Here is a 21946-nt window from a genome sequence, read left to right as displayed (position 1 = left end):
CAAAATATATATTGCTCAAGTCAAGATATATATGTTGTATCATCTGTAAAAGATCCTTGGAAGTGACTGAGAAGATTGTCCCATTCATTCCAATCCTTCGGGCTATCACCAAGCAAGAGACCAAAGTTTTCAGCCTCCAGTCCTGATTGTGAACTAGAACAGTCCCGACTAACTTGATCTTGTGGCCTAGCACCATGCTCGGTGTCTAGGACGTTTTCATCTACCTGCTGCGAACTAGAATTGCCTCCCGTTTTGGCTAGCAAGGATGCAACAATGGTTGGACAGGGCGTTGGTGTGTGATGGTTGAGGTTACACTCTTCAATATACGTCCGCCAGGCCTTGACAATCAAATTTTGGATGGCCATGTGAAGAGGCGTTGGGTCATTCTTGCTCATCGCCTTGATATGCCCATAATACACATTTCCAATCAATTGCCAGACTTTGCTCTTCTCTTCGGCCTCAGTCCGATGCCGCATCTCCGAGAGCATGAATATTATGGCGTCCCATGGCATATGATTCACCATGTGCCACGAGAATCCCCGTACTACTGGATTGTTTTGGGCGTGGTCAGCATACTCTGTCATCTTGAGGGAATTCTCGAAGATGACGTTTTTCTCTGCCTGGGAGATGCTAGTGTTGGGATCCTGGTATTGACGAGGATGGTGTGCCATCAACCGGGTATAATATATAGCCGAACGAGCCATCATTGTCGTTGCCATATGTAGCGGGATGGATTTATCGCAGTGCCGGAGAAACTTATCTTCCATGTGTGCTTCTAGTTCATCAATTGTCTTGTCCCTGTCCTCTAAGGAAATTGATGATGATGGCAAGAAGGCCCATGGTCCAGCATTAGAACTCTCAACCTGGTTTGATAAACGAAGAAGCCATTTTCCAAACGCGCTCCGAGTGAGAACAAACATCATTTCTGTCGGACCTGGCTTCTCGCAGGCTGGCTCGGTCATACGAGGATCGAGATCGCTATCATTAGCGTTCATTGGTGGCTGCACGTCGATTGTGGCTGGGAGAGGCGTTGATGCTACACCACAGAACTGTGCAGATGTGGCATCTATGATCATGAGCTGGAACCAGATCCGACGGCGCATCTCAGTTTCGAATACTGAGAGTCCGTGAGCGGACCCGTCACGGTGGATCCCAATTCGTTGCGCGATTCTTACTGCAATGCCACATAATGTCCAGATAGTATGTGGGTCAGAGAACGAACGCATGCAGAGCTACCAAAACATTGTTAAAGGGGATTAGATCTCGTCGAAGGAAGGTGAACACACTAGGTATAGCATAAATGCCTGGAGAACCACTGAGCTTGATGTACGAAGAAGCGATGCATTCTTGAAAGCCAGTTGGGCTCCCCGTCTGCACCTTGATAGGAGTGCTGTCTTGCTTTCCCCAAATGACTTTTCGACATCTTCTGCTTGCAAGGAAACCAATGCTATGCAGTATATTGCGAACATCAATGCTTCGACCTCTCGGCCTACTTTTGGTAGATTACTCATGGCGTCCAAAATTTGTTGCTGTACAGTTGGAGCATGTATAATTTTGGTGAGTGGGTTCACATTCTCGAGAAATGCCTGCCACAACTTGAAGATATTCAGGGGACTCGGGTGGAGCTCGGTAAGAACGTCTCTTGTTGCAGATGTCGAGAGTATCGCATAGTCGTCGCTCACATCCTGAGCAAAGTTATCGGTGTCATTATCCGATTCATCACCTAATACGTCTGCTGCATTCGGGAGCTAGCAAAGGTCAGAATCCACAGTATTTTGTACGCGGAAGTCAAAAAACACTAACCTCATTGCTGACTCTTGTCCAAAGATTGCTGATGTGCACGTCAGCAATCTGGCATTAGGCTAATTGCAGCGCAAGTAACTCACTTGTCAAGATAGATGGAGTTGCCACCTTTCATGATCATCCTCCCAGATCCACTTTTCCCTGTTTTAGTCCGGTGCTCTGCCCCAGCATTTTGATGCTGAGTGGCAGAGAGATTTTCTCCCGTGCTGCCTCTAAGATATTTCCCGCGTTCTTGAGAGATACTCCCATTGGTTTCTCGATCCCTTTTGCGACGAGGCGGTGGTGGGGCACGGTACATGCACTCCACATTCGCCTTCGCGCAATTTGAACAGGGGATAGAGGAATCTTGCCTATCACATTTGACCTTCCGGTTGTGACAGACCACGCATGCAGATGATGCGGGTTGTTTTGATGGCGAGTCTGTTGTTCGCCGACCACTCAAGGGGCTATTTAGACTAGCCATTGCTGTAGCACACTCTTTAGGAAACAATCCAGCTAACTAGGCATGAATGACTAGCATGCTTAAGAAATCTGATCTCTAGTATTGAAGAGAAAATACGGATACTTCCATTGTCGAATACTAAGTTGGAATACTCGTTTGCCGAAAACATCATGTGACACCCAATAGTCGGCAAAAGTCCACGGGTGTACAAACCTTGGTTGGAAGTAGGTACCTGTGGACCTATGGATGTATAGTACAATTAGTCATCGATGTCCGTACAGATTGTTGGAACAGAGGATTTTGTCAATTTAGTTATGCATATTCATTGATCTTACCATACAAAGTACATTGCCGTACACCCTAATTTCTGTCATCCATTGTGATCGGGAAGGTGTCAAGATAAGTACATGCCTTGTACATAAGGTATCAAGATAAGGCATTAACTCCACCGACATCATCCGTTGTTTCAAACTCTGTTGTTTAATTTCAGGCTCACATTTCTTAGGTAAAATCCCACATCTTCGTTCAAAGTGTCAGAATTTGCTTGTGAAATGCTCTATTTGGTCCCATCGCTGCGTTTCTACAGTCTGGGCACACTCAAATGGCAGCCGGAGCCTTCCATCTGAGTTTTTATCATTCATCTATCTTATTTACGAGTTATTTCAAGTCAAAGATTCCAAAGGCCCATGCATATTTTGGATGATTCATCAAAGGTATGAGCCATGACGCATTTTCTCACTCGTGTCCGAATGGTCCTTCGGGGAGGTAAACGGGACTCAATGTCGGCCGTGCCTAAATATTCGGGATTGAAGCAACTCCCATCTCATGTTTTCGCTACGATCCTGGCCTCCTGTGATCTGAAGGATATTGGTTCTTTGTCTCTTTGCTGTCGAGCACTTCATGACCGGATTTCAAGGCTGGAATTTGCCATAGCATGGGCATATATTCAACTCCGAAAAAATATGCATCCTCAAAGCCCTTGCATTAATGGCACCCTGTCGCCCGGTGATGACCTTTCCTTCATTTCCGAGCTATTCCCTCCTCCGCCTCCTGAGTATAGCACAGGTGTGGCTCATGAAAACGCAGGATATTCCCTGGGATATCTCGGTGATTTAAAACGATGCTGGAATACTTGCATTCGGCTCTCCCACCACCTAGCTGATCATGTGGTTCGGCATCATCTGGAGACTGATGCAATTGCCCAGCCTTTGTGGTCATCTTCCAAGTTGAAGAAAGAATTCAAGACCGAGAAAGAAGTTATCTCTGAGAAGGAGGTTGTCTATAGCAAAGCCATGGCTTCGCTCCAGGCCAAGCTTTTGTATCCAATGTATGGCCCCACTATATCATTTTTCTTGGAAGCGTACTTACTCGAATATAGAGCCTATGCTGTTTTCTTCTTGGAATCATCCGCATCTCCTGATTCTGACTCGGATCATTCGGATCATCACCACAAAAATATTGTTGATTCTGTCGAAAGACAGAAATCAATTCTTAGAAATGCGCCTTTTGACGATACGCATATATTTCTGTCGACCCACCACTGCATGCAGCTACTATTTTCCACGGTCCAACGTTTGATGGGCCCGGAAATTCCCCATTCCACCGCCGAAAGTTGGATTAGTCTCCTTCTCACCACTTCAACCATGGAGAGAATCGTCAGTTTCTTTGTTTCCATCGCGAAGGATGACCAAAAAAAGCAAAAGGGCAAGCATGACTCTACGTGGTCTCATAGAAAGGAGTTTCTATGGGCGATGCGACGAGATCTGAACGAGTATATGGCGTCTTTCAGTGAGCATGGCGAACAAACATCCCTCGAGCCGAAGCTTAATCATGTATGGTTCCAAGCGGCATGCAGTGAAATGGATCGACGAGGGGCTATTCCACATACTGTTGAGGATACAGAAGTGCATGTTCTCCATGGGTCTGTTGTGAAATTGGAATGTGAATACTGTTATGACTGTTACGACGAATGATAGCCTAGTGAAACTTTTGGGCAAGAAGTTGTAATTTATTGACAACGCATCAATCATGTTATTTTCGAATAAACCTTTAACACCAATAGTAAACGAAACGTCACTCAATAACCTTGCCTTGTATATATATAAGACCCCGCGCTAAACCGCTTTCGCTCGGTTCCCGGCAGTTCGGATGCCGAGCACGGGACATCCCCAGACTTCAACCAGACTCCGACCTCGCTCTTCCTGGAGTATTTGGTTTAACATGCTTTGATTCCGAAATTCCGTTAAAATTGCCGAAGCCAAGATGTCTGCGGTAAGTTTGCCAGAATATTGGCATTGCGATAGGTATACGCGGTTTATAAAATATGCTAATCAGGTATCAGTGCGATCTATGTCATAGTCGGAAGGTAGAATCAGTCGTTTCTCGCATTTGACCCTTTAATACCCCGATTCTCATCTGGAGTCACTGCATACGTAGGTGAAATGCGATCGCCAGGACCCTTGCATGAACTGCACCGACGCAGGCGTAGAATGTCTCCGCAAACGCCAAGCACGAGTACATAGACCCCGGGTTTCTCGGTATGTGTAATTCGCAATGCTTGTCTAAAGAATAAAAAGCTGATGTTTCCAAGACTAGAAACATTGAACCAAAGATTGGCGAGGCTAGAAGAGTCAACCAATAAAGAGACAAGATACTTTCCAGCAAGTCATCAAGCTGCCAGCAGCACAACTTCGTCGCCTTCAGCCAACTTTACAAGTATTATCGAAGTGCCCAATGACAAACAGAAGCGACCTCGAGCATATGACCCACACGGTGCAGATCCACTACAGCCACCACCAAGTAAACACCACAAGTCTCAGACTGTGGCGCATCAAAATGTTCACCAGACACATTCTCCTAGCTCAACACATCATGCTAGTGAGGCCAAAGAGTACATTGAGCATGAACTCAAATGCAATCAGGCTCTGTCAAAAGATAGACGCACTGCGCTTGAATCAGCGCTCAAGTTCGTCAGCCAGCTGTCCAATCCGGCTCTACACTGGGAGGAGGCTGCGGTTGTAGATGACATGGATGTTCAAGAAAACCTTCCACCTCCTACTCTCACACCGGAACTACTCTACATGATGCTACCTGGTAAGTTACCAAGAATGTGTTAGACGTCAAATATGCTGATCGGTATAGGACCTGATAAGAAAACAAACTCCCAGGGAATAATCAACTGGCCTGATCACATCTCCGACAAAGTTGTAGAGCAAATGGGGCTTGCAATTATCGAGGGCACAGAATGTGAGCAAGTGCTCCAGAACTACCGGCTCAATGTCTGGACAAAGGCCATAGCTTGTATATCAAAAATGGCCCCTCTAATTACGAGTGAGCCTTTAAGGAATCATTTCCGGTCACTCAAAAAGAGGTATGAAGCCGCTGCCATAGAGATTTTGAATCAAATTCCGCTGGCAGCTACTCCTAGCCTTCTTTTGCTTCAATCGGTTCTGTCCGCAGTATGTTTCTCTTATCTTTTTCGTGTGACTCCATATCTACTGACTCGTTTCTGACTCACGACAGACTCGTTTGATGCAATATTTAGGAAACACGACACAGTGTTGGATGTTGGCAGCACTAGCCTCGAGGATGCTGGTTTCCTTGAACTACCACAATATCACCGATACCAATCCTCAAACCGAGATGGAGGAAAACATTCATGCCTGTGTGTACACATGCTATTATTTTGATAAAACCCTCAGCCTGCTGCTCCTCCGACCACCTTCTCTGCCGGATCTGAAAGTTAGACCAACGCAGTTAATTCACCTCGATCCTGATCTGCCGACATCTACCATGTTAAAAAGCATAGTCGAGTATTCTGAGTTGAAGAGTGTTTTACTGAACATCTTGCTTGATACTAAGACAATAGGAGACACGGAGAAGGCCAATATACTGTCCGATCTTGTAGCACGGGCACACAAGATCCAATCCAATATGCAAGTGGTAAGAGGACAAGAATATAAACCTCTCCAGTAAATGACTGCTAATTAAATTTCCAGTTCAGCCGTCGCCAAAAACAGCAATTCCCGCAATCATGGAGCCGTCTGCGGCGTGAGTGGCTATCAATGGACTTTAATTACTACTCTAGTCTCACGACAATCATCCAAGCCCGGTCCTCAGTACTCAAGTCCCGCTTGTTCTATGAGGACTGTCTATACACAGCCCGGGAAGCCCTCACCACTCTCCGAGCTTTACAGGAAGGATTCTCAAAACACATCAATTCTATCGACTCATATCCTACTTTTCTTACCTGGTATGATATAGCCATCTCAAAGCCCTCTCAATATCTTGCGCAGTCGAAACTGATGACCCTTTAAACAGGACAATGCTACTATTCCCGCTAGCACCGTTCTTTGTCCTGTTTTGCAATGTGATCGCAACATCAGACGAGAGAGATTTCAATATGATCAAGAATATCACCGACGACCTACATCAATTCGCAGAGGCGAATGTCTCGATCGGCAAGCTGTACAAGCTATTCTCGAAATTCCTAGACCTATGTGCGCCTTTGGTGAAAGGAAAACTTGAAATTTCCTGTTCAGAACAGGCAGCAGCTGGGCCCGCTGATACAAACGCGGCTGGAAATATCGAGGGTCAGATTTCATCCTGCACAGAAATTTTTGACCATGCGGACGATCAGGCTTTGGGCAGTCTTCGGGATACAGATCCTGCTGAAAATCCCACTGCACCACCATCTATGGAGGGATGGGATGACAATCTTGTGTGGGAACTTTTCGATAACCAGCCCTCGTTGGGGTGGGCGGAGTCAGAACTATGGAATGTGATGGCGCAGTTCGATGCATGAAATAAATAGAATGTCAATACTCGCTTCGAGAGGTTTCTAGAAGTGGTTCATGGTTATCCCATGATCTCGTTTGATTGGATTCGGATAGTACATAAGGTGTATTTACGCAGGTGAGTCTTAAGTACACAGTCCCAAGCAACAAAGAGTAAGGGCAAACAAGAAAATGAAAAGAAGGACAAAGAGCGTGATGGTTTCGACATCTCAGAGTCTAGCTAGAAAGTAAAAGGAAATGGAAATGCTCAGCGAGTGTGGACATGCAGAAGGGCCATGATCTGTCGAAAACACACGGGCCAGGTATTATATTACAGTATGAAGGGGGAAAGGGTGGGTCTCATGTCTATCAGGAAATCAAGACCCAAAGAAGGAAGAAAATCTATCACAATCATTAGTTAGATACCTAGGCAAGAATTTCAAAATCGGTGGACATACCATCAGAATACCAAACATTTTGGCAATTAGCCAGCGATTTCCAGACACGCGCGTCCAATACTTCATTAGTTCTCTCTGTGCCCCCTCAACGTTGTCGACCACATCTTCGGTATTGGCATCTATGCGCTGAATCATTTCTGACTGCTCGCTAACCATCTGCGCCAGCTGACCAAAAATGCCACCCAATTCGCTAATGGTTCGCTCAATGGCTTCAATAGCTTCGCCTCGAGCTTGAACATATGTGTTACTCGATTCTCCTTCTTCCATTACCATCAGTTGTTGGTCTGATTGGAATGAGGGACGTCCTAAGGGCGAAGGGTTTGAAGGCTCGAGTGTCAAAAGGTCGGAGGAGTTGCCTTGATATCCGGGCTGAGGAGTCCGTCGTCCCGAGGTGTTATACAAAGGCGAGTCTGAGCGCTGAACATCGAGGACGCTGTGTGATTTGGAAGATACCGAGGAAACGAAGTTCTCGGTTCGTGTTCGGGAGGCTTGAATATTCTTGGTTCGGACTTCAAGCACCTCTTTGAAGCTAGCACCTACATCGGCCAGCTTTCCCTGCAGCATAACAACAACCTGAAATCGGTAATCAGCGACTTGTCCGTGCGCGCGTTGTTTCATGTTTCACTCACATTGTCATTGTGTTCTCCTTCCTGATCTGTCTTCGAGCGATTGAATTTAGGGTGTTGCGCCTGGGTGAGTGCCTGCAGCCCGGCGATGCTTTGGTTCAGGGCGGCAAGGTCTTGCTTAATTACGTATGTCAATTCGGAAATTTCGACAGGTCGGTCATCGAAGAGTGTTTTCCGTTTCGCCACTATTTCCTTGTTAGATTGCTGGCATTTTGAGCAATGTGAGCAGACTCACATTCAGCCAATCGCTGCAATTTTGCCATTGTTCCAGTGATCCCCCTTCCGATATCACGCGCCCGTCGCGCGAACTCTGATCTTGCCGCCTTCGCCTCCTGTGCGGCACCCTGGGGTGATGCATTGCCTTGCCGCCTTTGCGCATCAGTCAACAGTGCCTGGCGCTGTGAACCAACTTTTGATGTTCCCAAGCGCCTCTGGGCCTGGCCCAAGATAGCACTGAACTCGCTGGTCCGATCTTGTATCGACGGGCCGGTCATTTTGCGATATGGAAGGATGGATGTGAAGGAGGCTTGGAAACAAACGAGTAGCTATAGTCTTTCAGCCAGTGTTGAGAAGGATGATGTAAACTAAGGTCGACAAAGAGGGCCGAATTCGGTCTTGAAACGGAAGTGTGATCTATCTGCAATCGATAAGGGGCGAGATGAAGACGTGTCCGGTTGCAGCTAGCTCCGAGGCTTCAACGTCGTGGCTTGCAATAAATCAAGCAAAACAGACAGAATATACTCCGTACACTTCAAGATGGAAAAGATCAAGGTCAACTTGTCTACGCAATTAGCCCCGTTGGTCCACGTTACTGAATCGGAAACGTGTTACATAATCCCCGCACCGCCACCTAATTTTAGCCCAGGCCCATTTACCTCGATAGATCAGGGGATCCCCAGGGATATAGCTCGTTTCATTCTAATATTCGTCTTTATTTTTTTTTCTCTTTGATATAGCTGGCTTGATATTCTTGTATTCTTCTGTGGATACACGTCATTCTTGTACACTAAATCTTGCTGCCTCCAATTATCCTCAAACTCCATTTGATCGGTGCCTTGCCCAACTTGGGCCAAATTGCCACCCTCGTCCTCCCCATATACACTATCATTTAAGGGAACAGGTGCTGTTCACCTTCTTACTTAACTCTTACAACTTGCACTTGCTCTTCTACAAATCTATCGGAGATCACCAAGCAGCAGCTGATGCTGGTAATCGAGTGCGGCTCGAACCGTTGATTCTGCTCCCCTGATGGCAGACCCCGCCCAATCGCATGGTCGCGGAGCCCAGAACTTGTAAGACTATCTATTCAAATTCAGTTACGTATCACACACCTAGTCACACGGAAACTAAGACCTGCTCTAGCCCTTCCGCGCAAAATGTTCGCAGCCCACTTTCGCCAGGCAGCGGTAGTGGTAGCGGAACCCCGATCTCATTCCAAACAAACGTGAACCGATCCAAAACAAAACGTTGGGTGGAAGCGAAGAAATATACTTATGATGGAGGTGACTGGGGTAGCGACGATGACGACGAAGAGGAGGAGGAGGCGCCGCCTCCCGCGGTACCTCGGCCTCCCTATGCCACCCACAACACTGGCAGTTCGTCCGAGTTGTCCTCGAGGCGTTTGTCCGGCATCGGATTCGGAGCTGGTGAGTCGCATTTGGCTGATGGCAAGAGTAGGAGCTTTAGTGGAGGAGACCAGAAGCCCCTTCCCTTTGTAAGGCCGGCCGACCTCTATAAACGCATGCGCGAGGAGAAAACGGCTCAGCAGCCTCCTATCACTGGTAGCAATGACCCCAAGCCTGATGAGTTTGGAGCTGCGCCCGACACAAGTCAAGAGAGCCCTGCTTTAGGTCTACCGGAAGTCAGGCGCATGTCTGGCTTTGGTACTGATTTCTTGGATGGTGCAGACGCCAACCTGCCAAAGGATAGCTCTACATCTCAGGAGGCCACTTTGCATCACAACCCCTCGGCGGGATTCCGATCGGTAGTGAATCAGGCCTTTGATGTTCCAGAAACTCCACAATCCACTACCACTAGTGTCGCGCGGACGAACAGTGATACCACTTCGACGATCAGCCCTATCATCGGCGGTCGTACTCTGACTGATGAAAGAACACCAACCATTATCGAAGAGCCTCATGAGTCGGGCTCTCCGAAGGCAACTGCGACTGCGGTTCCAGCATTTAACCCTGGTCATCGCCGGGACCTGAGCCTTCCTAGTTCAGACAACAGCCCTTCGAGAAAACCTCAAGTCACAGACCTGGACACCCCAACGGCAGGCCATGCAGAACTGTCCTCCATTCCTCCACTGCAGAATTTCTCGCCAGAATCACCTGATACGGGAATCTCTCCTCAGAACCCATCGATGCAACCTTACTCGAACAATGGGCATGATATGCCTGCCCCTCTCAAATTTGGAAGCGCATCGGGCCCTGAGACCTTCCATCCCGAAATCCCAACTATCATGGGAGCTGAAGAATCACCGCAGAATACTGATAATGATCGCTTGAGGGAAGAGATTATTCGATCGTTAAGTCGGGAAGCCACCCCCTCGGAGGACCCGGAGCCCAGCAACCAAACTCAGCCGCAGGCACCTGCTGAGTCCATCTCACGCCAGTATGAGAAATATTGGGATGATCAGAGTGGGCTTGGTCCGAATGAAGATCCCAGGGCTATGGTTTCTGAAAGCCACCCGGACTTGACTATCCCACCTCCTCTGCCGTCTAGAGACCCCTATGCGAACAGCCAAGGCGCAACCGGTACAAATTCATCTATCCCGCCTCCTTTGCCGTCCAGAGACCCATATGCGAACAGTCAAGGCGTGACTGGTAACCCTTCATCTACGATGGTTGATCAGCCAAAGAAGCCTAAGTTAGAGAGACGGTTCTCATGGGAATCCTCCGACGAAGAACCAGAGCCGCCTCAAATTCCCGGCAGCTATTCATCGCCTGCTTTGGCCACATCGTTGTCCACGCAAGAGCCTGAGCCCACTCAACTGCCTGGCAGCTATGTATCGCCCTCTACGCAAGAGCCTGAGCCTACACAGGTGGAGACCCCATTGGTCTCAGAGGTGTCGCGCGACAAGCTCACTTCTGATGATGAAGGGTCCGATACCCAGAATGCTGCGGCAAAGCCTCGACTTTCGATTGTTCCACCTATTCCGGAGAACACTACACCTCCGGAGCAAGTTATGGGACCAGGAACTACGCCACCTCCACCTCCGCAAATCCCGCCACGCCAAGTCTCTAATGCCGGCAGATCATCCGTCGATGAGTCTCAACTTTTGGGTTTCCGTGACATTCTCGGGATCACATCTATCAACCAGCGTATCAAGTCTTTCGAACAAACCCGTGACCAGTTCGCCACCATTGACACTGGTTTGAATCATTGGCTGCAATTCACAGTTCATGAGCACCCCGAACATGCCGGCGTTGTCCAACAGACCCAGAGTTTGTCCCCTACCGCGCCACCATCAGATCATTCCCGCAGTAGGTTCCCTAAGTTGGGTGCTCTGGGGAGTCTCGGCTCCTTAAACGACGGTACTCCGATTGGCGGTGCTCATATGAGACGCCCGTCGGCCCATCTGGGTACTGTGATGAACAAGGAGAAAGTCGGGGAGAAAGGAAAGGAGTTCCTCCATACTGCGGGAGCGTTTAGTGGGAAGGCAACTGGGGCTGCCAAGGGATTCTTTGCCAAGGGCAAAAGCAGGTTCCGACCCGGTGCAGGGTCTGAGAAGGTAGATGCCTGATTTTTTTTCCTTCTGAGCGAGTTGTTTACTTGGGGAAGCACGGTGGAGGCCGTTGCTTTAATTTTTCCCTTTTAATTACGCTGCATTTCTTCATTTTCTGGATACCACGATGTAATTCCGAGCACTATTGAGCTCTAGAATGCGACACGATTGATGCATCCGCCGTTTTTCTACAATCTAACCCCATCCTTATTTGTTTATATTCTAATGTTAGTAATACTGTAGGTTCAGTCAGCCCCAAATGCTTCTCGCCGCAGCTTTCAGCTCTCCTTCCCTTCAGGGTCGGGCGAAGCATCTGGTAACTCTTCTCTACGCAACTCTGTCACGCTTGGCAGTCTGCCCATCTTCAGATCCGAGCGATCCGGGCTCCACTCTGATCCTGATCCTGATCCACAGGGGGTCAGTTTCTGTTTAGATCGCCAGGATGAAGCCGCCAAAGATGCCAAGGCGACCAACTCGGGGGATAACTACATGTCGCACAACCCTGTTGGCGGAACAACTGTGCAACCGAAGCAACCGCCATCTTCCAACGATGTCACTCATAAGCCTGAAGTTCCCCAAAAGCCCGCCTTTGCTGGAGATTTCGAGCAAGAGATGATATCTGCGCTTGGTCTTTCGCCTATGGATTCTCATCATCGGAGGTCGGCAAGTACCCCGATGGCGTTGAATGCATCTAGCCAGGTAAATGGCGGGAAACGGCAATTCACAGAGCCCCTGCCGCAACAGGGAGGAAGCACCACTGGCAATAAATCCGAAGCTGGAGCACCGGCGAACAAAGTCCCAGTCGCAAAAAAGAGTCTGCCAGTCATTCCTGATGAGCCCTTCCATGTCCATTTTCCGGTTGTGATCAGCCCGACGCATCAGCCAACCAAGTCTACACCGGAGATTATTACTCCGTCAATCCGGCCAGTGTTGAATGAAAGCCCTAAGCCGCCTTCGCCTCCTCCGAAGGATCATGATAATGGGCTTGCACCTACCCACGATCATAGGCGCCAGTTTTCTGTCTCAACACTTGGAGCTGATGAGCAACCTGGACGTGCATCTGATGAGGAACTTGACAGGGAACCGCCTTCTCCTTTGCAAGCGACAGCAAATGAGGTAGTACCAAAACATCAAAGTAAGGCTGAGGATTCTGTTGATAAGGCCTCTAGTGGCCCTCCATCATCTTCTCAACAGAAGAGAAGGTCCTTCGTACCTTTCTATCCGTCAGAGTTCAAAAACTCTGCTGATGTCCTCGAGTCCAAAAGAAGATCGATCAGTGGCTTACCTCCATCTGCTCCAGAAGTACAAAGCCCCTTGAGAAATGAAGTCAGATACTCGCCAGGAACCCGAAGCAGTATGCTGAGCTTTGGTAGCTTTGGAAAGCAGAGCGCTAGCGGCAAAGGGACTCGTCCATCCACGCCTGCCAATGGTATTTCACAACCTTCGGAATCTGGATCTCCTGCAGAGAGTGGGCAGTCTACTGTTGAAAAACTGAAAGATTTCGGGAGACGACGGCGCGCTTCGGTGGGAGATCTCCTCTCTGGTATTCAACCCCAAGGGCCTCAGGAGCCTCAGGGGCCCCCGGCAAGCCCGCGCAGACGAACATTCAGCAGGATTAGCGTATGTCGACCCTGGATGGTTTTTTTTTATTTCTTTTTTTTTCTAACTTGAACAGGGACTATTTGGCCGGCAAGCCTCTCAAGATCCTGAGATAAAATCGACCATCCACAAAAGGACTGCCTCAGAACAGTTACAGAAGCAATATCCGCCGACACCCCCGTCGAAAAATGCAAATGTAAATATTAGTTCCGCTATACATGATGAACCACCGGTCCTCGGCAATCCGTTTGAACAAAAGCCTTTGCCAACTCGGCCCCCCGCGCCGACGGCACCTCCACCACCACCACCGAGCGACACAAGACCTCAACCCCGTGATACTCGTCAACGTACCAGTATATCACTTCCAACCAGTTCTTCATCCAGCTCCCTGACAGCTGGTCGGTTCTACTCGCAGTTCCAGTCCGGATCCGCGAGTGAAACCCCCACGAGCTCTCGCCATGGTAGCACGCTCAGCCAGCCTCCCCCAGGTCATTCTCGGTCACCGTCTCCCATGTCACTCCACGAGAATAAAGCTGCCGCTCCGTTGTCATCGCTAGAGAAGCTAGAAAGTCACCAGATACATCAACTACAGAAAGAGGAGCAGCAAAAGCAAGAAACTCAGCAAGGCACTTTGAGTGAGAACCAGGAGAAGGAGAAACATGAGGAACACAAGGACCGCGTGGTTGGAGACAGCCTTCGACACGAACTATATGGGGAGATATCCGAGGCTCCGACAAACCAGCAGAACCATCCAGATCAACAACACGAATTAGAAGGCAGTCTCAAACAACAAAGTCTCGCTCCTCAACTCAGCATTCGATCCCGAAAACCAGTGGGTTCAAACCCGGCATTCGCAGCCTTCGAGAACAACGCACCACGCAACATCGCCGTCTCAAGCGCCTCCGCGATATCCACGCATCCTCACCGCAGTGAGGACAAGACCCGTGTAGTCAATGACACACCTCAGCCAGTAGAACTTGCCATCACCGCGGACGACTCCAGCGAGGAGATCGTCATGTCCCCCACGTCCTACCCTGGACAGGAGTGGACCCCCATGCACTTGTAGCATGTTTTATTAGAGCGCTTATGATACCCACTGTCCCTTTCGCGGTGTTCTTTCGATACCCTGAGTTGTATTTGTATACTTTTTTGCTTTGCTACATATGTGTGTACCCTTCAAATATTCTCCTTTTATCTTCTCATAGACATCTATCTCTCTTATCTTTTGCTATCTAATAATTACATGGTCATCATGCCATACTGGTCTCTATCTCTACCATACCAATATCCAGGTCTGTACTTTATATATCTGATTGCGCTGACCAATCAAGTTTTGATACTAAGCATACGTAGTTTGTGATACCCTACAACTCCTACCATTAGTTCCACAAATCCCAGTTGCAGAGCGGAGCCGGATATTCGGGTTTTTAGTAGATACCAAGTCCACTAGTAATAAGTCCACTCAGTGCCCAGGTGGAAGAGATAACGAATTCCCCGCATTTACGAGGATATAAGGCCATACAACTCCAACACTCTAATTCCATTTCACTTAACTACATTCAAGATGAACCCCAACGAGCCCCCAATTATAGATTTTGCCCGTAAGAACCAGTATCCTATACTCCAAGAACTATGTACCTAACCCCGCAACAGCCTTCTACAAAGATTCAACCAAAGAAGACCTCATCAACCAAGTCAAACAAGCATGTGAAACATTCGGCTTCTTCCAACTAATCAACCATGCCATCCCAACCGATCTCCAAGACGCAGTTCTCCAACACTCAAAAGAACTCTTCGACCTCCCTTTGGAAACAAAAGAGAAATACAACATAGGTAACACAGCCCACTCTCCCCTCTCCTCGCCTTTCTCGCCTGATCTATAAAAAAATAAACCGAACTAATTCCCAAAGCAACCGACGGCTTCAACCGCGGCTACGAGCGCCTCCGCTCGCAAAACTTCGAAAAACGCACAAAAGGCGACCTAAAAGAAGGCTTCTACCTGGGAAAAGACCTCCCCCTCGACGATGAATACGTAATTCAGCGCCGCTTCGGCCAAGGTCCAAATAAGTATCCCGCCGAAGTCCCGGACGCTGAAGACTTCCGCCGCATCATGGACGAATACCACGACGCCATGATCGGGCTTTCTGTATCCATTATGCAAGTTCTAGCGCGCACGCTCGGTCTAGGGGATGATACATTTGGTGATTTCTGCGATCATCCAGTATCCATTCTGAGATTGCTTCATTACCCGCCGCAGGAGGTTGATACGTCTGATGTTGAGAGAGGTGCGGAGACTTTTTCTGATGAATGTATCAACGTGAACTAACAAGGCGGTAGGAATCGGCGCACACACCGATTTCGGCGCTATCACTATGCTCCTGCAGGATGATACGGGCGGATTGCAGGTGTGGAATAACGTCTCGTCCGAATGGGTCGATGTGACTCCTGTTCCCGGGGCTTATGTTGTTAACCTGGGGAATATGATGATGCGCTGGACGAATAATCGGTACTTGTCGAATCTGCATCGGGTTATTAATACCAGTGGCAAAGAGCGGTTCAGTGTTCCGTTCTTCTTCTCTGGGAATCCGAACTATACCATCCGGTGTCTTCCTGGCTGTGAAGATCCAGAGGGAGCCAAATACCCCCCGATTACGGTGCATGAGTGGATGGCAGGACGGTATGCAGATACTTATGGGACTTCAGAGGGGAAGGCTATTGGGGAGATGCGGGAGGAGCCTAAGAATGTGAAATAGCAGTTTCTCTGCAGGTATAAGCGAAGCAGTGTTTTATACGAATACTCGTATAATGCAGTCTAGTCTAGTCCAGCCAACCTCAATTCCTCCCCTGAACAGCACTCCAATCAACCCACCTCGTATCCCCAAATACCTTCTGCGGCGTACTAAACTTCTCCCACTCCCTAGGACCAAGCACATCCGTAACACCGCCCTCAATGCGAGCCGTCTCATTGACACCAGGCCCGTAAACCCGATACTCCGCCATAAGCGTAACACCCCTCTCGTACCTCGGCACGCCGCTAACAATCCAATCAACATACCCCTGCGGCTTGATGCTGCCGTCCTCGTACGAGCGCGCAAAGATAGACCGGTGCTGGCTGTTCCACGGCCGGCCGAGGGCACACTTGCCCTTGATATCCGGTGCGATGGAGGAGTTCGCGGCGCGCACGTCCGAGTCCACGATGTACACGCCGTATTTGTTGGGGGTGGTGGTGTTCGTGCCTTTCCAGGCGGTTATGCCGCCGCCGCAGCCGCGCAGCTGGATGGCGCTCGATTGGATCCAGGCTGTGCCGAAGCCGTAGAGGAAGTCCGTTTGGCCGGCGATTATGCTGGAGTAGAAGTAGGCGTTGCCGAGTTTGCCGATGTAGATCTGGGAGGTGTGTTAGTGTTTGTTGGGTGGTTGGGGGTAGGAATGATCATTGAGAGACCGGATGCAAGCATGAAGAAAAGAACATACCGTATCCTGATACGAATAAAACCCGCAATAATAGAATCCGCCATTAGCACGACTCAAACTAAGTGCATGCGCCGGCCCATCCGAGTAATCCGCCCAGGTATTCACAAAATCAACATTATAAACCCTGAAATCGCGATTTCCAAACGGCGTATCCTCCGGCACCGGCCAGCCCGTCGTCCCAGACCCCGTAAGACTCGACTCGAGCGTCGGCGCTACAACCATAACGCTGGAGTAGACATTATCGAAGTTTCCAGTGCTGTCCCTATTCCCAGCCTTCCAGGTAATGGTAACACGGTTCTTGGTAGCATCTTTGGAATTGCTTGTTTGGCCGAGGATGGTAATTGGGCCCGCACGGGTGACGTTGACTTGCTCTGTGTAGACGCCTTCTAGGATGAGGATTGTTTGCGGGGAGGCGTCGTGGGGGAGCGAGTTTATGGCGGACTGGAGGGTTTTGTGCGAGGCTTTTTTGGAGTTGGAGCCCACGATCAAGGTTCCTGGGGGGCAGTGGGTGCCGGTTGATTGGCAGGTCTGGCGGGAGACGTGTTGGATGGCGCTTGTGTTTGCTCCCAGGGTGTAGAGGAGGAGACCCAGGAGGGAAGGGAGGAGGTAGGGGAGCATTTTGCTTGTTGGGTGAGTTGCTCAATTGCTCACTTGCTCACTTTTGATGGGCAGATCTGGAGTGAGTGATTTGCTCACTTTGATGGCCAGATCTGTAGTGATTTGCTCACTTCTGATGTCTATTGTGTATTTACTACTCTTTTATAGGGCATTGGAAGAGGATGTATAGAATCCACCCGCTACGACATAGACGGAAAATTAGGAGATTGAACGAGTAGATCGTGCCAAGATAGGTGGAAGTCCGGGGTGAAAAGCAGATAATTGAGTGGCATTGGGATATTTTCTCTATACTTCGTGGGGAAGAGGTCTCACGGCTAAAGCTTGTGCCCACGATGGGGGAATTAATCCGGGGAAAAGTATGGGGACGGAGAATTGGCTTCCACCTGTGAGCGTTGGGACTTGGGGGAAGGGGTATGGAGATGTAGATCGGGTGGCAGGGGTAGGAATACGAGGGAAGAAGACAGGGAGCAAGACTAGAGTGTGGCAATGTTACGAAGTACGAAGAACAAAGTACAGGTTATTTTACAAAAGACATGAAATGATTAGAATCCCTTAGATTGACTAAGTACCACTATTAACGACATACATACACGTAGAGAAGAAAAACATGACTCTAGCAACTCGAAAGCACACCACAGCCAAGGGGGTAAATGAAACACACAAAGTCTATAATACGGGTAAAAAGGAAGCAAAAAAAAAGACGGAAGACGACTTTTTTTCACTTCCACGGCATGCATGTTCAAGTAGGTGGCACGGCAAAATTTGCGGGTAATCGCAAGGGAGATGGAAAGAAATTAAGACCTCGAATCAGTAACGAGTCGCAAAATAAGTCAAGCAACGAGCATTTACTCCTCGTCCTCGATCTCCTCGGCGCGGGCACCGAGGGTGTAACGAGTCTTGCCTTCCGAGTCGTGCTCCATTTCGATGGCGAGCTTGGAAAGGTGAGCGATCATGTTCTCGATCTTGGTATCGGCCTTGGAGCGGGTCTTGCGGCCAAGGTTGTCGAGACCAGGGAGGATGGTCAGGAGGTAGTACACAACGGCGATGATGACAGTCACACCGATAGAGTAGGCCCAGATGACAACGACGGTGACAATGTCGACATCGTTGTTCTTGGAGAAGTTGGGACCACCGGGGGTAGGGGGGAGGTCTGCTTCCAGTCGGGTGCGAGCCAGCCGAAGACACAGAAGAGGGTGGCGAGGACATCGACGACGAAGATGGCAATGACCAACTGCCACGAGGGCCAGGTCTTTCCACCACGGGTAACGAAGATGAGCCAGTTCTCAGTCAGAGCAATCTCGAGGAAGAGAATCTCCTGGGGAGAACCGAAGTTCTGGATGATACCACCGTTCTCAAGGAAGAGAGTTCCACGGATGATCCAGGTACCGGCAGCGAGGAGGACTCCGAGAACGACGGAGATAACCCAGATCTTGGGCAACTGCCACTCGACGGGGCGGGCTTCGAAGTGAGCGTTATCGTAGGCAACGGCGATGGTGGCAAGATCAGCGAACAGAGCGATGAAGACAATCAGGGAAGAGTCGACAGTCTCGTTGATGATAATCATAGAGGTAACCAGGTAGATCTCGAGGTGGAGACACAGGGCAATACGGTACTGAATGTAAGCCTTCATACGCTGGAAAATCTGGCGAGCAAGCTTGATAGCATCGACGATGGTGGAGAGACCGGGGGCGAGGAAGACAATATCGGCGGCAGCCTGGGCAGCCTCAGTGGAACCCTCGACAGCGATACCACAATCGGCCTTCTTGAGGGAAGGAGCATCGTTAACACCGTCACCAGTCATGGCAGTCAAGTGACCACGCTGCTGGAGCATCTCGACGACCTGGTACTTGTGCTCGGGGAAGACCTCAGCGAAACCATCAGCCTTCTCGACAAGGTCGTGCTGGGCGGAACCAGCGAGACCACCGTGGATCAGACGCTCAGAGTTGTAAACCTTGGTACCGAGAGCAAGCATCTTGCAAGTCTCCTTAGCGATAGCGATAGCGTCACCAGTAAGCATCTTGACGGAGAGACCGAGAATCTGGGCCTCGCGAATAGTGTGGGCGGTATCCTCACGGGGGGGATCGAACATGGGGTACATGCCCAGAAGCTGCCAGGGCTCACCCTCCTTCTGGACGGCGACACCAAGAGAACGGAAACCACGGCGAGCGAACTCAGTGACCTTCTCACGGTAGAGCTTGCCTTCCTCGGGGGAGCAGGAAGACATGTTGAGGATAGCCTTGGGGGCACCCTTGGCACAGATGTAACGGACACCATCGCAGGTACAGACAGTGGTGATACGCTTGGAGACGGGATCGAAGGGAGTGTACTTCTCGGTAATCCAGTTGCGGGAGAGGATCTCACGGGCCTTGGGGTAACGACGGAGAGTCAGGACGGTAACCTTATCGATGGGGTCGAGGTTCTTGATGTTGTGGGAAGAGGCAATAGCAGCGACGGCCATCATCCAGTTGACATCAACACCCTCAGCGACGTAGGGCTCACGGATGGAGAGCTGGTTGGCAGTGAGAGTACCGGTCTTATCGGAGCAAAGAATATCGACACCGGCGAGGGACTCGATGGCAGTGAGCTTCTGGACAATAGCCTTCTGCTCGGCGAGGTAGGCGGCACCGACGGCGAGGGTGGTGGTGGTGACAACGGGGAGACCGACGGGGACACCGATGATCAGGAGAATCAGGGTGTAGTGGAGCAGGTTGTTGTCGTCGTCCTCGGGGGTAGCGATCTTCAAGTGACGGAAGAAACCACCAATCCAGGCAGCGAGAATCCAGAACATGACGAGAACGAGCAGGGAGGTACCGATGTTGTCCATGACGGCCTTGAAGTGACCAGAGTCCTGGGCACCCTGAACAAGGGCGGCGGTCTTACCGACGAAGGAGTGACGAGCAGTGGCAGTGACAATACCGTAGGCCTTGCCACGCTTGCAACCGGTGGTGTAGTAACAGACATCAGCCATGTACTTGTCGACAGCGAGAGATTCACCAGTGATAGCGGACTGATCACAAGCAATGAGGGACACACCCTGGTGGGTCTCAATATCATCGTCGTCATCATCACCGTGCTTCTCCTTGAGGTCGTCGGAGGTGGCGTTGGCGAGGTACTCCTTGTAGGTCTCGAACATCTCGGGCTTGGTGTAGTCACAGATCAGGCGGACATCGGCAGGGATAACGGTACCCTCCTCGACGATAACAATATCACCAGCAACGAGCTCACGAGCGAGGATCTCCTCCTCCTGGCCGTTACGGACAACGATAGCACGCATAGCGATATCACCCTTGAGAGAAGCCACGACATCGGCAGCCTGCTTCTCCTGGTACCAACCGACGAGAGCGTTGAGCAAAAGAATACCACAGATAACACCAAGATCGATCCAGTCACGCAGACCGGCAGCGAGGAGGACAGCAAGTTCCATAACTGGAGAGAAGCAGAAGAAATCGCGTTAGTCAAAGGCAATTGGCATTTCAAAAGACGCGTCATTTTTTTAAAAAAAAAAATTAAAAAAAAAAGACGGCAATTATCCCAAAGCCTACTTACCATAGAGAATAGGACCACGGAAATAACCAATGAACTGAATGAAGATGTTGGTCTTCTCAGTAACCAGCTCGTTCCAGCCGGTCTTCTTGCGACGAGGCTCAATGTCGCTGGAGCTGAGACCAGAGCGGAGGTCGGTCTCGAGCCACTCATCGGGGGTAACGAAACCATCGGTGACACCATCACTCTTGCCTCCAAACTTCCACCAGGGCCTCTTCTTCTCACCCCCAGAGCTCAGAGCACCAGCGCTCGAGGTGGAACCACGACGGTTGTCGCGGGCAGTCGAGATGTATCGGTTCAGCGCAGAGTACTCGTCGAGGTTACCATCTTCACCAGCGTCACGGGTGTGACGCTCACCGTTTTCGACGTCAACAGCATAGGAAATTCTCCGCTCCGCCATTGTTGTTGCTTCGGCTCACACAGCCTTGGAACCCAACGATATGAGTAAAGACAACGGAATGACGATATGACAGAGTCGGAACAGATCCTATGTAAAGAGAGAGAAGGAGAAAAACCAGACGGACGAAGGAAGGTCTGTTTTATAATGGATTACGGGGGGGTCAAAAAAGAAGGGAACCGGAGTGGGTAGGTGGATAATGAGGGAAATAAAAAAGAAAAATTGAGAAATTGTAAATTGTAAAAAAATTGTAAAATGGGAATTAAAGAAAATTGAGAAATTGAGAAATTGAAATTCCAAAAAGAAAATCCCGTGTCTTTTTTTTTTTTTTCAGGGAAATACTTCTGAAAATGGTTGCTGGGGGATGTATAAACCAGGTACTTTGTGACCCGCTGAATGATTCTTTTCGGCTTATTTTGACTTTTTTGGTATTTTTCAATGTTTTTATTTCTTCCTATTTCCATTTTTTATTTCCCTTTACAGG

At 49.5% G+C, this 21946-nt stretch overlaps 8 protein-coding genes across 8 annotated transcripts; 4 read left to right on the top strand and 4 right to left on the bottom strand.

Annotated features, from left to right (window-relative positions):
• Positions 1–20: 20 nt before the first annotated feature.
• On the bottom strand, positions 21–2266 carry N7479_000471 (Zn(II)2Cys6 transcription factor; the record flags this gene model as incomplete). The annotated part of the gene is made up of 4 exons (XM_057248169.1): positions 21–1232; positions 1287–1748; positions 1804–1831; positions 1887–2266. 4 exons carry the CDS (start codon positions 2264–2266, stop codon positions 21–23), a joined length of 2082 nt encoding a protein of 693 aa, XP_057112601.1.
• A 941-nt stretch (positions 2267–3207) lies between these two features.
• N7479_000470 (uncharacterized protein) lies at positions 3208–4218 on the top strand (the record flags this gene model as incomplete). Its single annotated transcript, XM_057248168.1, has 2 exons — positions 3208–3572; positions 3624–4218. The coding sequence occupies 2 exons, from the start codon at positions 3208–3210 to the stop codon at positions 4216–4218; spliced, it is 960 nt and encodes a 319-aa protein (XP_057112600.1).
• A 289-nt stretch (positions 4219–4507) lies between these two features.
• On the top strand, positions 4508–7049 carry N7479_000469 (fungal specific transcription factor domain-containing protein; the record flags this gene model as incomplete). Its single annotated transcript, XM_057248167.1, has 7 exons — positions 4508–4516; positions 4682–4782; positions 4836–5338; positions 5387–5703; positions 5768–6187; positions 6244–6497; positions 6566–7049. The coding sequence occupies 7 exons, from the start codon at positions 4508–4510 to the stop codon at positions 7047–7049; spliced, it is 2088 nt and encodes a 695-aa protein (XP_057112599.1).
• A 340-nt stretch (positions 7050–7389) lies between these two features.
• N7479_000468 (t-SNARE syntaxin) lies at positions 7390–8598 on the bottom strand (the record flags this gene model as incomplete). The annotated part of the gene is made up of 4 exons (XM_057248166.1): positions 7390–7422; positions 7479–8051; positions 8108–8289; positions 8340–8598. 4 exons carry the CDS (start codon positions 8596–8598, stop codon positions 7390–7392), a joined length of 1047 nt encoding a protein of 348 aa, XP_057112598.1.
• A 754-nt stretch (positions 8599–9352) lies between these two features.
• On the top strand, positions 9353–14499 carry N7479_000467 (uncharacterized protein; the record flags this gene model as incomplete). Its single annotated transcript, XM_057248165.1, has 4 exons — positions 9353–9396; positions 9467–11840; positions 12078–13454; positions 13510–14499. 4 exons carry the CDS (start codon positions 9353–9355, stop codon positions 14497–14499), a joined length of 4785 nt encoding a protein of 1594 aa, XP_057112597.1.
• A 498-nt stretch (positions 14500–14997) lies between these two features.
• N7479_000466 (isopenicillin N synthase family dioxygenase) lies at positions 14998–16186 on the top strand (the record flags this gene model as incomplete). The annotated part of the gene is made up of 4 exons (XM_057248164.1): positions 14998–15034; positions 15087–15266; positions 15344–15718; positions 15771–16186. 4 exons carry the CDS (start codon positions 14998–15000, stop codon positions 16184–16186), a joined length of 1008 nt encoding a protein of 335 aa, XP_057112596.1.
• A 79-nt stretch (positions 16187–16265) lies between these two features.
• Positions 16266–17522, bottom strand: N7479_000465 (putative pectin methylesterase; the record flags this gene model as incomplete). Its single annotated transcript, XM_057248163.1, has 2 exons — positions 16266–16817; positions 16905–17522. 2 exons carry the CDS (start codon positions 17520–17522, stop codon positions 16266–16268), a joined length of 1170 nt encoding a protein of 389 aa, XP_057112595.1.
• Positions 17523–18367: 845 nt separating this feature from the next.
• Positions 18368–21465, bottom strand: N7479_000464 (plasma-membrane proton-efflux P-type ATPase; the record flags this gene model as incomplete). Its single annotated transcript, XM_057248162.1, has 3 exons — positions 18368–18634; positions 18655–20948; positions 21069–21465. The coding sequence occupies 3 exons, from the start codon at positions 21463–21465 to the stop codon at positions 18368–18370; spliced, it is 2958 nt and encodes a 985-aa protein (XP_057112594.1).
• Between the last annotated feature and the right edge of the window lie 481 nt (positions 21466–21946).

Source organism: Penicillium vulpinum (assembly GCF_028829585.1).
Source record: "Penicillium vulpinum strain IBT 29486 chromosome Unknown utg000001l_segment0_segment0, whole genome shotgun sequence".
NCBI classification, from domain to species: Eukaryota; Fungi; Ascomycota; class Eurotiomycetes; order Eurotiales; family Aspergillaceae; genus Penicillium; species Penicillium vulpinum.
This window is presented reverse-complemented; position numbering and strand designations above follow the sequence as displayed.